General features: G+C 41.1%; 1 protein-coding gene across 2 annotated transcripts in view; it reads left to right on the plus strand.

Annotated features, from left to right (window-relative positions):
• Positions 1-14,873, plus strand: part of USP9X (ubiquitin specific peptidase 9 X-linked) — a 68,697-nt gene that overhangs the window by 28,300 nt on the left and 25,524 nt on the right. For both annotated transcript variants that reach the window (XM_083498405.1, XM_083498406.1), the window contains 9 exons: positions 1,059-1,211; positions 2,329-2,433; positions 5,189-5,395; positions 6,271-6,407; positions 7,237-7,370; positions 7,951-8,038; positions 10,380-10,722; positions 13,969-14,064; positions 14,455-14,666. In XM_083498405.1, coding sequence (XP_083354531.1) covers positions 1,059-1,211; positions 2,329-2,433; positions 5,189-5,395; positions 6,271-6,407; positions 7,237-7,370; positions 7,951-8,038; positions 10,380-10,722; positions 13,969-14,064; positions 14,455-14,666 — 1,475 coding nt within the window. The remainder of the gene's footprint in view (positions 1-1,058; positions 1,212-2,328; positions 2,434-5,188; positions 5,396-6,270; positions 6,408-7,236; positions 7,371-7,950; positions 8,039-10,379; positions 10,723-13,968; positions 14,065-14,454; positions 14,667-14,873) is intronic.

The raw sequence follows: 14,873 nt of genomic DNA on the forward strand, positions 1-14,873 counted from the left end.
CCCACTAAAAAGCTCAGTATATGGTAAAAATTCAAGAACCAAAGACTTTGCGTAACAAAACCATTTCCAGCAAGGTATATAAACCAAGGGTGGGGAACCTGTGGCCCTTCAAATATAGTTAGACTTCACCTTTCCTCAGCCAGCATGGGAAATGGTTAAGGATTATGGGACCTATTATCCAACAGCATCTGGAACACCACAAGTGTGAAAAAGTGAAGGATTCCACATCCTTAAGGCAACTACTGAAAAAGCCATGTCATAAATAGCTCAGTAGAGTTAAGACTTCTCTCAGTATGCCCTGTGTACTTTCTACTCTATGCTCAAATTTAGTGGGGTTGATAGTGGAAGTTTTAATTTTAATACTGCAATATTATGAGTTTGGGGTAGGCCTTCCAGATGTTCTTGGACTCCCACATCCCATCAGCCCCCAGCCAGTATGACCAATGATCAGGAGTGGTTGAGAGCTGTGGTCCCCCAACATCATGTTATAGCGGCTGGAAATGGTTAGGACAAGGTGCAGAAATGGAAGGGAAGCACTGGGAAAATGAGAAAATGAACAGATATTGTGAGTTGTACTATCAGCCCTTCTGGAAGTTGCTCTGTTTGCCTGTTGTTTAACTCAGATAGGTAACCAGGTGTACTCTAACTCCCATCAACTGGTGCCAGCATGGCCAATGGCTAAGGGTTGATGGGAATTGTAGTTCAACATCTGGAGGGCCATTGGTTAGCCACCCCTGGTGTAACAAGCATCTCCCTTTTGACACTTCTGTGAAATGGCTTTTGATGCTTCTGCCAAATAGCTGGTTCTTGGCATTACTTTTGGTATCTGCTTACATGCCTATATTGTATATTGCGCCTGAATAGTGTAAAATGTGAAATTGCCAGTATTCCACATTTATCTTATTCACATTGCTTATGAATAAGATAATCTCTGGTGGTCAGAGTTGGACCCCCTGTTCCATATTGTTACAAAAATAAGTTTGACTTTCATTTTTTGGGCATGTTTATAATGTGCTGCTTGCTGTCATCTGAAATTTTCTTTACCTTCTTAAATTTAGGAGTGGATTCAACAGAATAATATCTTATCGATTGTGTTAAGGGATAGTCTACATCAACCTCAGTATGTAGAAAAATTAGAGAAAATTCTTCGTTTTGTCATCAAAGAAAAGGCCCTCACCTTGCAAGACCTTGACAACATTTGGGCTGCACAGGTAGGGACTAAACAACTGTCACCTTGAGTGAGAGCAATTTATGTTGAACTACTTATCATGCATGAGTTGGAGTTGCTTATATTTTGTGATACAGATGTTAAAGTATAATTCGTCAGTCTGTCTGCAAATACCATAGTTTATTATGTTATGTTCTTCTGTGGTGGACACAAACTTTTGGTTAGTTCACATATGCTGTGCTACCAAAAGAAGGAAACTAAATGTGGCACAGGAAGCCTGATGAATTATTGGTGTGCTCTTTTTTCTTGGGTCATCAAATTTAAGAAGTTAATCATTGTAGGTTTTGCCTTTTGATCAACCCCTGTTTCCATTCCCTATGGCATAAACACATATAACTGAAAAAATTGCATATTTTATTTATCCTGCCTTTCCTTTCTCTGTTTTGAGTATGGTAAGCTCCTTGGAGCAGGAATTTATCATCTTGTTGCTCTGTGAAGTGCCATGCACACTGAGAATGCCATATAAATATTATTATTATTAAGTTAAATGGGTCTAGTAGATTGAGCTGACATTGCGGTCATAGTTCTAATTGCCTCCTTTTTCAAACTTGGCTAGTTAAGTTCTATTAATGTTTTGGAACAGGAAGATTTAAGCCTAGTGTTGCTGTTGCTCTAAGTCAGTTGCAATTCTAAAGTGTAAATTAAAAAACCCAATTTTTATTAGCTTAAATGTTCAAAAGCAAATGTGCGTTAGAAATATGAAGGAGTATCAACTATTGGCTGTACCTTTCTTTGGGAAATGTAATGATGATCTGTAAACTGATCATCTAGCCTCTTTATATAGAGTATCGATTTTGTAAATAAAAAGCCAAAAGGGTTTCAAAGAATAGGAATTGAAAAAGTCAAGAGAGCAAGAGATAAGTGCAGTTTAAAGTCTGAGGTATTATATAAGCTATCTTTTCCAACCTGCCATAGAAAAATGAGAACAGTGCTAGTTTTACAAGAATTGTTCTAAGGTCACTGTAAGTGCAGGTCAATTCCACTTTGTAGGATACCATGTGGGGAAATGGCTGTAATAGAAATTCAAGTCTCAGAAAAATAAAGACAATCCTGTCTTTTGTAGAGATAGCAGTAAATGGTGTTAACTCTTTCTTATCAAGGCAGGAAAACATGAAGCCATTGTGAAGAATGTACATGACCTCCTTGCAAAACTGGCCTGGGATTTCTCTCCTGAACAACTTGACCACCTATTTGATTGTTTCAAGGTAAGCATACATATTAATCTGCTGTTATTAATTGGAGCAAGGGACAGCCTCAGGGTCAACAGTGGGAGTTCCTGGTAATGAAGGAACTTTACTATTCCTTCAGTGCTTTACTATCACTGAACTTGGGGATAGGCTAAGCTCCTCCAGAGGCCTGAGTTTTTTGTACTTCATCAAATTGGGAGGAGCAAATGTTTCGTCATGTGGAAAAGCAGCCTCTCAGTTCTTAGTGTGCATGTTTTAGTGGGTGGAAGATGAATTTTCAAAGGATGAAGGGGGTCAAGAAACCGTATTTTCTGTCCAGTCCTCTGGGATGTTTGGACTTATAGTAAAATTGAGGGCTCGTGGGAGAATGCAACAAAGGAAGTCTTTGTTTGAGCAGCAGTTTCGCCATCAACCACCAGGTGGTGCTGAAGTCCTGTAAGGACAGCAGATTTATGTGCACACAGATATCCCCTTCACACTCATGACCAATGCTTCTTTTTCACCCTCTCATAATAGTAGAATCCAGGGCCATCCAGTGAAGCTAATGATGGGCAAAATCCAGTGATTCTAGATGGGCAAAATGAAGTATTATTTCACTTAAGGCAGTGTTTCCCAACCGGTGTTCCGCGGCACACTAGTGTGCCGCCGGACGTTGCCTAGTGTGCCATGGGAGGGAGGCGGGCGAGTCGGGCTAATCCTCCGACGAGCTCCACCTCCAGACCCATTGCTCAAATCCTTTAACCCAGGAGGGCGGGGAGGGGGGGGGAGAAAGAGAAAAAAGAAAGGGTGGAAAAAAAGAAGGGGAAGAGAAAATATTTTTTTAAAAAAAGGAAAGAGAGGGAAAAAAGCGAGGGATGGAGGAAGGGGAATAAACAGAAGGGGAGGACAATGAAGAGGGGCGGGGCTTGGCAGGCAGCAGATAACTGGGGAGGGGGGCGCGGCTGGCGGCGGCTCAAGGCAGGAAGGGAGGAGCTGCCTCGCGGAGAGTCTTGGGCTGCAGAGATTTCCCGTTCAGGAGCGCGGGAGGCCACGCCGTGGATGGAAATCTCCTCCTCCTCCAGGAGAGAGGGTGGTCCGCCCCACCAAGTCGGGACTGCTCAAGCGTGGGAGCCTATAGTTAGAGCTCAGCTCCTTTTCTTGCCTTCCCCGCCCCCCCACGGAGCACATTTTCCTCGCCCCCCCAACCCCCGCATGTAGAATAGAAGCCCTCCAGCCTCCACGGTGCACAAACTCTCCCCTCTGCAACGAAGCGCTTTGTTGCATATCTTTGGTGAGGTTTTTAGGCAGTCTTGGTGCACCTTAAATCAGCGCTAATTGCGCCTGGACGCAGTATTTACTTCCGAGTAGGCCCCCTTCTCCCCCCCCCCAATAGCACCTGACGTTGCTATTCGTATCATCAGGTTTGTTTGTTGATAATTTAATTGTTTTAAAAGCATCATGCTAAAGAGCTCTCTCCCACCCCCAGACCCTTGGGCAAAACAGAAACACACACATACACAAACACAGAGATTGAGCCCTCTGTTTTATGAAATGAATGGATTCTGAATGCCTGTTTCAGTGGCTTGTCCGCCTTAGGCTGCTGGGCCAGACACCTGTTACACGGTGCAGTCCGTAAGCTGTGAGCGCTGCTACCTGCCGCCGAGACCACGTAACGACAGTCTTGAAAGACCTACATTGGCTCCCAGTACCTTTCCGAGCACAATTCAAAGTGTTGGTGCTGACCTTTAAAGCCCTAAGCGGTTTCGGTCCAGTATACCTGAAGTAGCGTCTCCGCCACCATCGTTCAGCCCAGACACTGAGATCCAGTGCCAAGGGCCTTCTGGCAATTCCCTCACTGTGAAAAGTGAGGTTACAGGGAACCAGGCAGAGGGCCTTCTCGGTAGTGGCGCCCGCCCTGTGGAATGCCCTCCCATCAGACATCAAAGAGATAACCATTACCTTCTATGCTGTTACTATTTTTTTAATTTTTTTTTACATAAGTAAAAAGTGACCTTTCCCCATCTGGCTTGGTGGTGTGCCTCGAGATTTTTTTCATGAAACAAGTGTGCCTTTGCCCAAAAAAGGTTGGGAAACACTGACTTAAGGCATAAACAACAGAATTCACTCCTAGAAGGTGTAGAGATGACCACCAATTTGGATGATTTTAAAAGAGTAGGCAAATTCATGGAGGATGAGGCCATCAATAGCTGCTAGCCATGGAGGCATCCATTGTTGCACAGTACGCTTTTGAATACCTGTTGCTGGTATTCACAAGTGCAGATTGTGCTCATCTACTGTGTGTGAACTTCTCATAGTCTGTTTGGCCACTTAGAAGTTGATGCTGGTGTTGATGGGACTTTGTCCTGATTCAGTCGGGCAATTCTTAACAATCTTGGGTAACGAAGTAAATTTTGCTTGGCTTCTGCTCTTCTGCTGAAGCAGGGCCATGGATATATTTTGAATGGAAGAAGAGGCCTTTCTGTTTGACTTCCTATTATTTCCTATTACTGTGAAATGCAGTCACTGAACAATTAATATTATTACTGATTACAAATCCATTCAAGTGAAGTATTTGAAAATGATCTAAAAATAGCTTAGTTCTTTCAGTTTTGGTAAGCTACTCAGTGCTGACATTCTAATTGGTGTTACTGGAAAGAACAGTAGAATTACTATCATATCTTAATTTGCATTTTGACAATATAACTTAATTTTAACACTTTTAGTATTTCAATTCACATACCTTTGATTTTCAGGCCACATTAAAATATTCTGGTGGTGTCCCTTTATTTTCTAGGCAAGTTGGACAAATGCAAGCAAAAAGCAGCGTGAAAAGCTACTTGAGTTAATTCGTCGTCTTGCAGAAGATGATAAAGATGGTGTGATGGCGCACAAAGTACTGAACCTTCTATGGAATTTAGCACATAGTGATGATGTTCCAGTTGATATCATGGACCAGGCTCTCAGTGCCCACATTAAAATCTTAGATTATAGTTGTTCTCAGGTAAATATATTCTGTTTGGTAGTCATTATCTTTGGGTTGGCTGACATTATGCTTGTGTATTCCTACCTTTCTCTCTCCTAGTTTGCTGTTAAATATGAAATGGTGACCTTGCTGTTGAATTCTTTCAGACTAGGATTGCATCCCTGGTTTAGAGGGGTTATGAAAATCATAGTTTGGCAGTTCAGATGTAACAAGAAATTGTTTTTGGTGATGGAACTTATTGAAATTAGAGCATATGATGAAGGGAACTTGTGAACACAAGGTTAATTCATGTATGTCCCAATAATCCATAGTCCCATTGGTATTAACACTGGGATTTGATACTATAGTGGCATTAAGACTGTTGTATTATTTTCACAAAAATAAAGGAAGAGGGTAGATATAAAAAAGCTCGTTTCAGATGCTACTCCTAACCATGGCTTAGAGGATTATGAGCAAGTTATGGGCTGGCATATGTTCTCCCTCCCTTTCAGCTTCACTTTGTCTTCCTCCCTTTTGATTAGTGTTAACGAGAGCTTGCCATGGTGTCCATATTATTTATGTATTAAATTTGTACCCAGCCCTACTCTCAAAAGGATACCAGGGCAGCAGACACCAAAGGGATAAAAACAAATGATATTAGATGTTGCAGGGGAGGGTTGGTCATTGTCCTTTTGTGCTGTGTATGTGATGAAGGAGACCCATATTGGGCTGAAGGTGCCCTCCTTTGCTTCTACCTGTTCTCTTTTGAGTTTGTTGGTTAACTTCTCTAGTAGGCTGTTTTCTAACCTAATGATTCAGTTCCAAAGTATTTAAAACAGGGAGCCAGAAATGGATAAACCACTTTAAAATTACTTAATTGTTGCAAGCTAAAATAAAAATATTTGTTTTTTAAGGATCGAGATACACAAAAAATACAATGGATAGATCGTTTTATAGAAGAGCTTCGCACAAATGATAAATGGGTCATTCCTGCATTGAAACAAATTAGGGAAATTTGTAGTTTGTTTGGTGAAGCACCACAAAACTTGAGGTGAGACTTTAATATAAACTTTTCATTTCTTTAATGTGTTGGGCTAGAAAAAAGGGTACACAGTTCACATAATCCATTAGTATTGCTGAAATATAATGGGAAATATTAATACATAATGGATGCAATTCCATTTGAGATGGTTGCTGATGACCCAGATGGATGGGTTGGGTAACTTTTCTAATCACATGACGGAGGCAGGAGAGCAAAGAACTCTGGGAGGCAAGCGCAGTCTCCTCAATTTTCTCTCTCCTGCCTGACGATCAGATTATTTCCCCCTGGTTCTCACTGGTCATTCCTTTCAGTTAAATTGGCTTATGGCATTCGTAAAGCTGAAGCCTATAGAAGCCAGAAAATTGGGAGTAACTCACTCAGTTGTCTGAAGATGGAACTTGTTTCACACTGAATGTTGAAGACAAGAACTCATGTCTTTGCTGTTACCTTGGGGTGAGGGCACTGTTGCCCAATCACAATTATACTAAAATACTGGATTTTTTTCCGGTGTTTTCTGTGGGAAGCTCTTGTCTTGGGGTAGGGGGAATAAAGACTTAAAGGGCAATCTGAAGCTTGGCAGTCTGCATGAGTATGTCATTGCTATGGTTGAGAGAAGTTGAGATACAGAATTTTAATGCATTCATTGAAAATAAAAGAGACAGAACTGGGGAGAACTAATTGTTCTGCTCAAGTCCCCAAACCCCTCTCATATCTAAGCGGATTAGGAGCTTTGGGAGGGAGTGTTCATAGTTTTGCAATATGGTAGCCATTTGGAATGGATTGTTTGAAACTCTCAGTAACAGGACTTGTAACACTTTGATGTGTGTTTAAACTGCAGTCAAACTCAGCGAAGCCCCCATGTGTTTTATCGCCATGACTTAATCAATCAACTTCAGCACAATCATGCTCTAGTAACTTTAGTTGCAGAAAATCTTTCAGCCTATATGGAAAGCATGAGACAGTATGCTAAAGGTGAGTTAAATTTAATTTTGTCTAGAACTACACTATGAGATATATTGCTATTTATTTCCTCTTTATATGCTGAAGGAAGTGGGAAAGTCACCTTCCACCTAGATTCTACTTTAGGTATTTTTCCAGACCCAACTGTACATATTTAAGCAAATACGTGGGGAGGGGCAGAATTATTTTATTGTCAATGCTGCCAATATCGTGTACATTTGTGTATTTTTACAATAGCTATAAAATGTGCTGTGATTGAAATTTATATCTCCCACATTTTGCTTAACTACTTCTGGAAAAGTTAATTTCAACATTTGCTGCAAATATGGTATCTAATATTGGGTAGTTTCTAATAATTTTCCAAAGTAATTTTGTTGTTGGAATGTAAACTTTGCATATACCTTTCAAATAGAAAAGCAATCACTAATTTTAAATACTCTTTTAATAGATAAGACTGGATATGAAACTTTATAATGTATGCAATCCTAAGCACTTTCTTGGACATAATGGCACGTCCTTTAAACAAAAATAGAAAAGGTTTTGCTGTTGGATTAAAAAAAAAGTATTATAATATTTTGTATTAAATTTTCAGAGCATGGAGAATACGATCCACAAACTGTAAGACCTGGGAGTAGATACAGTCATGTGCAAGAAGTCCAAGAACGTCTGAACTTCCTACGGTTGGTTTTAGTGATACTTGCTTTACATTGGGTGTAAAAGTAGCAATCTATGCTGTTCAAAAAGCAAAAAATGAATGCCCCTTTTTGCTGTTGAGAACAGCTGATCTACAAAATGATATTTGTCTTGTGGCTGAATCTATTTCTAGACAAGGTCGCAGTAAGGCACATGGCTAGAAACAAGTTCCTCTTGCATGGTCTTTAGTTCCAGGTCTTACCAGCTAGAATGCACAATCCCTTTATTTGTCTCATTCCCATGTCACAGATGAAGGCTCCCTGGCTGCTTTCATTTATCCACATACCAGCTCTCTATTGCTCCTAGCGCAAGCACTGATGATCTTTATTCTAACTAGTTGAGTTACTGCTTAATTGCTCTGCTGCCCCCAGAAGAATAGGGGCAGAGAGTGTACTGGTACACTTTTTAGTCTGATACAGCTGATGCAGACATATCCCTTGTTTCATCAAAACATGTTTGAAGGAGCAGGTTTTCTGATGGTAGGACAGCAATGATATGTGATAACACTAGAAACCTTTCCATATGCAAGGGATTAGAAAAAGGCATGCAGTACCTCGGTCAAGGAAAGAGATAACTCATGTACAAGTTCTAATGTTCTTACGATTTGAAAATATAGAGAATGAATATTTCTAGCCAAGTGGCCATTCCACAGACAAGGTTCCTCACTTAAGTTTACTCTGACAGCCCTATACTTACTGCTTACACACACACACACACACACACACACACACACACACACACCACTTGGCTAAAAGAAAAAAGCCTTGAATATTAGGTGAGATAAGCCCAGAATAATCTACTAAGATCAGAGCACACGTATTCTTAACTATGATGGTGGATGTTTTATTTTACACTTCTGAAGAAGATACAGTTGTAATCAAAAGCATAACAAAGCATTTCCCCCCTAAATATTCACAGTAGATAACACCATGAGAGGAATGGTAAACGTTCTGATTATGGCTGGTACTGCTCATGTTCCTTCTAGGTGTGAAACGTATCAGCTGGGATTAATGGGGGAAGGATACCTTTATTTATCCATGTGTGATCACTGGATAGAAGAATTGTTCTTTGGACACAGTAGTTAGGCTCTGTGTGAAATTCACACAATTTTCTCTATGCAATTTGTACACAATTTTCTTTACTGCTCTATTCTGCTTTGGATAGTTATTGAAGCATTTTTCTGCTTATAGTACTGAGACAGATGCATCTACAGGAAATCAATAGCTGGGATTTTTTTGTAGGACTGAAGGATGTTCAATGAAATTGAGCCAGCCAACTAGTCCAAAAAAGTACATAATACCTATTTATCTAGGCATGATACAAAGGCAATCTGTTTGCTTAACTCAAATTTTCTTTTATAGTTGGGATTCTAACATCTTTTACCTGCTTATACATGTCAGTATGTGACTGACATTTGTGTACAGAGTAGTTGTGTGAAATGTCAAGTTTATAATATGCATATTATTTAATCCGGATACCGTATTTTTTGCTCCATAGGGCACACCAGACCATAGGGCGCACCTAGGTTTTTTGGGGGGGTGGGGAATAAAGAATCCCCCCCCCAGCCCCAAAGAGCAAAGAAGCCAAGACAGCCAGCGGGATTCATCCCGCTGGCTGTCTTGGCTTCCTCTTTAGCTACACACAACCTCTCCAGCCGGGAGAATCTGTGTGTGGCTTTGTTTTTAGCCGCGGGGCTGGGGCGGGGGAAGCCCGAGCTTCCCCTGCCCCCAGCCCCCAGAACAGGTCCGGGAGCAGAGGCAAGGTTGCGCAGCCTTGCCGCCGCTCCCGGAGCTTGCAGGCTGGGCGAGCACTCCGAAGGTTTGCGGATAGCTGCTTGAAGCCCAGGGAGCGCAGTGGGAGTTGGCACTGCGCTCCCCGGGCTGCAGGCTGCTATCTGCAAGCCTTTGGAGCCTGCGGGCATTCCCGCTGGGCTCCGAAGGCTTGCGGATAGGTGCCTGAAGCCTGGGGTGCGCAGTGCTGCGCTCCCCGGGCTTCGGGCTCCAGGCTGCTATCCGCAAGCCTTCGGAGCCCGCGGGCATTCCCGCAGCACTCCGAAGGCTTGCGGATAGCTTCCTGAAGCCTGCATTCGCTCCATAGGACGCACACACATTTCCCCTTCATTTTTTGAGGGGAAAAAGTGAGTCCTATAGAGCGAAAAATACAGTAGATTGTTCTCTTTTCTGTGATTGAGGAATATTCCAGAATGTATGAATACATTGGAGAACAGTTGAAAACAGCATCAGCTACTGAGTTTCAAGTGTTAATTCATAGAATTAGAGCGACATTTCTAATTTTAATGACTTCTTGTTTCTCTCTGTTTCATTCTAGATTTTTACTGAAGGATGGTCAACTATGGCTCTGTGCTCCTCAGGCAAAACAAATATGGAAGTGTTTAGCTGAAAATGCAGTCTACCTGTGTGATCGTGAAGCCTGTTTTAAATGGTATTCTAAACTCATGGGAGATGAACCGGATTTAGACCCTGACATAAATAAAGACTTCTTTGAAAACAATGTTCTTCAGTTGGACCCTTCACTCTTAACAGAAAATGGAATGAAATGTTTTGAACGTTTCTTCAAAGCTGTGAACTGTCGAGAAGGGAAGCTAGTTGCAAAGAGACGAGCCTATATGATGGATGACTTGGAGTTAATAGGATTAGATTACCTTTGGAGGGTAAGTGCAAAAGTACATCTAACTTACTCAAGTTGTAAAGGTAAAGGTACCCCTGCCCGTACGGGCCAGTCGTGTCCGACTCTATGGTTGTGCGCCCATCTCACTTAAGAGGCCGGGGGCCAGCGCTGTCCGGAGACACTTCCAGGTCACGTGGCCAGGGTGACGAAGCTGCTCTGGCGCGCTGGCACCAGTGCAGCACACGGAAACGCCGTTTACCTTCCCACTGTAAAGCGGTACCTATTTATCTACTTGCACTTAAGGGTGCTTTCGAACTGCTAGGTGGGCAGGAGCTGGGACCGAAAGATGGGAGCTCACCCTGCCACGGGGATTCGAACCGCTGACCATGCGATCGGCAAGCCCTAGGCGCTGAGGTTTTACCCACAGCACCACCCGCGTCGCCACTCAAGTTGTAGTTTATAGTAATTTGACAAAAAAGTTGGTTTGTATGGCTAGGCCATTAAAATAAAAGTTCTGCAACTGTTATTACATGTGAGTTCTACTGTGTACTTCAGCTACGCATTGCCTATTTTGATACGCTGTGATTTGTACAAAGTGCAAAATCGGCACATGGCTTGGTGAAAAACTCATTTGATGTTGGATATGAGGTTGCCACAGATACTTATTCTTTCTAGTGCTGCTGCAGAAGTCTGCTATGTCCATGCAGCTACACAATGCTTCCTGAAGTCATCATTATATATGTGGAGTATCAGGTTGCAACTGTGGCTTTGGTAGTTCGTTGCTGTCACACTGTAAAAGGAGTGCTCTCTCTGTAGGAATGGCAATCAGTGTCAGGAAAGCTGCCAATTATGTAGTTTGCTCTCATTTTCTTCCTCTGTTCAATTAGTCCAGCTGTCTCACTACCCAAACTGGCAGAAGTAGTCTTGGGTGTAGGGTTGGAAAATTCCCAGACTTTGTGATTTCAAAATCCATGCTGACTTGGGACATTATGGCTGCCATGGCAACCAAGGGGCTGCCTCAGTACAGAATTGACCTGCCAAATAACAGGACATAGCCTTTATCTTTATTTACAAAAGGATGACTGGTAGATGGATTGGTATTGTAGGGCGGGGTAGGGGTATGTTTGCATTACCCTGTTATGGAGCAACCATTTGCCTTTAGCCTGCAGGACTGGAGTACTTAATCAGCAGCTTTGCCCCTGGACTTGGGGGATTTTCCATATGGCATTATCTAGTGCTCCTGCCAAGTCCCTGGTCTCACAATGGAAAGTGTCATTGACACAAACACTTCTATGTGTCCTTTGGTGCTATAGATCCCAATGGTGCCCTGGCTTTCAAGGGAACTCCAGGGAATATAGCGAGTTTTATAAATGAAAAATGACTGAGCACAGGTGAATGCACATAATAATACCTACTGTATGCTGGTGATGGAAGCTAAGAAAGCTTGCTTCTGTGCCACTATTGCATCCTCAAGTAGCCATCCTGAGGGGTGAATGGGCTATTGAAATCTAGTCCTAAGGTACAGTTCTTGGAGATGTGCTTTGACAATGCTGCAAGGCACTTGCAGGGTATGGTTGCTCATATTTGTGCAGAACTTGGTATCACTGTTAATATAGTTCCAGAGGAGGTGTCCAGAAAACATTGATGATACCCAGCTCAATTTCTCTGTAAAATTGGAATTGGAAGAAGCCTTACAAGCCCTGGACTGGTGCCTGCGCTTGGTGGTGCGTTTATGGCTCTGAATCCTGGTGATACAGAGGTGCTGTGAATGAGCAATTTCCTAGTCTGGATAATTGGTCGATTGCCTGCTTTGGATGGGTTGTATCCTCCTGAAGGAGGTTCTTAGTGTGGAGATGCTGCTGGACCCATCTCTGTCACTAGAAGCCTAGGTGACCTCGGGAGCTAGGAGTGCAGTACACCAGCTTCAGTTGGAAAGATAGCTGCATCTGTTTCTGGATCATTGCAGCCCAACCACTGTCATCCATATGTTGGTAACCTCCAGATTGGATTACTGCAATGCATTCTATTTGGGGCTGCCCTTGAGACTGACCCAGTAACTGCAGCTATGCAGCAGTTGGACTGTGGTGGAATATCATTATATGACACCACTGCTGAAAGAATTGAACAGGCTGCCAGTAAGCTACCAGATTAGGTTCCAGGTGCTGGTATTGGTGTTCAAAGCCCATATACACTATGGACCAGGGTATCTAAAAGATCACCTCATCTGCTACATACCCATTCTGCAGGAGAGAGCATCCTGCTAGGAGGTCTGTTCCACACAATGTAAAAATTGGGCCACCTACACTTTGAAAACCTTCACATTGCATATCAAATAGGCACATTCTCCATTATCATTTCAGCACCTTCCAAATACATTCCTTTTTTTCTACAAACCTTCTAAAATCTTTATTCCAATTGGTATTTATTTTGTATTTGAATTGATTTTATGTAGGTGCTACTGTTTTAAGTTTTTATTTATAGTTGTCATTTACATTTGTTTATATATATACAGTTGTTTTGTTTTTATATATGTTCTATTTCAAATCACAATTGCTGGTCAAGTAAACCTCTAAATGTTCAGAGCTGGCACTGCTCAATCTTTTAATGGGAGGCAACACTAATTTACAGTTAAAACCCCCGATAAGTTATTTTTTACTATTGGCCTTACTATTGGCCAGGCTTGTAATGAGATACTGGAAGAACTCGGAGGGCATTTCTTTGACAGACTGGTACAATAATGTATGGCAAATAGCATTTGGGGGAAAATAGACTAATAAAATAAAATTGGCCCAAGGTTTGAACCATAAAATTATTTTGCAACTGATTGGTACAGCTTTGTTATTATATGTGGCTAAAACTGAAAACATCCGACTCCCTTCACATTATAAAACTTTTTGATTAGTATAAATTGTATATTGCTTTCTATGTAAATGGTTGTCTGGGATAGGACTTATTATATTCTTTGGACGTTATTTCTGATGTATTGCTTTAACTTCATCTCATGGGCTAGGGTGGGAAAATTTATTTTATGTGTGTATGATGTTGTCATATGTTAGATGAATCTAATGACTTTTAAAAAAATTGTAAATCACTTTGGGATGCCTCATGGAAAATAGTTCATAAATGAAATAATATTACTGTGTGTTGTATCGAAGCCAAGAATGGGTCATAAGACCATTTGCAGTAGATTTTATATACATATTTTTGTCAAGATTGCATTTAGAGATTTTATTCTCATAGGCCATAATGCTTAAGTTAAAGTGGTATATGCTTTATATTTCTGTCTTAGGTTGTAATTCAAGGAAGTGATGACATTGCCAGTCGAGCAATAGATCTACTAAAGGAAATCTATACCAATCTTGGTCCGAGATTGCAAGTAAATCAGGTAAAATTATGGAAAAAACTGTTGTTGTTTTTTAAAAATAGGTAGCATCTACCATTTTCATTGATGAAAGTCTCCTTCCTTAGTATGCTTTGCTTGAGGACTATTTTACAAAAGTAAATCTTTGAGAACATACATTTCTTCTTTAGCTGGCTCTTCATTCAGATAGGAATTCATACTAACTAATGGCTTTTAAGTTGTTAATTGCCATGTATTTTCATCATTCCAAAAATTCTGTTGGCACACTGAAGCCTGTTAAAAATACTAGTGTTGCTGGAATCTTCTGCTCAGGAGTGTCATCCATGCAAATTACAGATGTAGGATTAATTTGTCTCTCTTGTGACCTTTTATATTGTTTTGTTGAGATATAGTTATCTCTTGGCATTTCTGTAGGTAGTAATCCATGAAGACTTCATTCAGTCCTGCTTTGATCGTTTGAAAGCATCCTATGATACTTTGTGTGTTTTGGATGGCGATAAAGACAGTATTAATTGTGCAAGGCAAGAAGCGATAAGAATGGTGCGAGTGTTGACCGTTTTAAGAGAATATATAAATGAATGTGACAGTGATTACCACGAAGAACGAACAATTCTACCAATGTCAAGGTTTGTGGAAATTTCAAAACTCTGGTAAATTAGGATGCAATATTAAGTAATTTTCCAAGTAACTGTGGTGTTAGGATTCTGCTATGCATCTCATATTGTGTAAAAACTTTTAAATAACATAGCCTGTGTAATATATTAGTACAGTATATTTGTAGAATCATAAATCTTATATTTCTGATTTCCTTGCCAAATACATAAAGGCAAAAG

Source organism: Podarcis liolepis (assembly GCF_965112155.1).
Source record: "Podarcis liolepis genome assembly, chromosome: 4".
Taxonomy (NCBI): domain Eukaryota; kingdom Metazoa; phylum Chordata; class Lepidosauria; order Squamata; family Lacertidae; genus Podarcis; species Podarcis liolepis.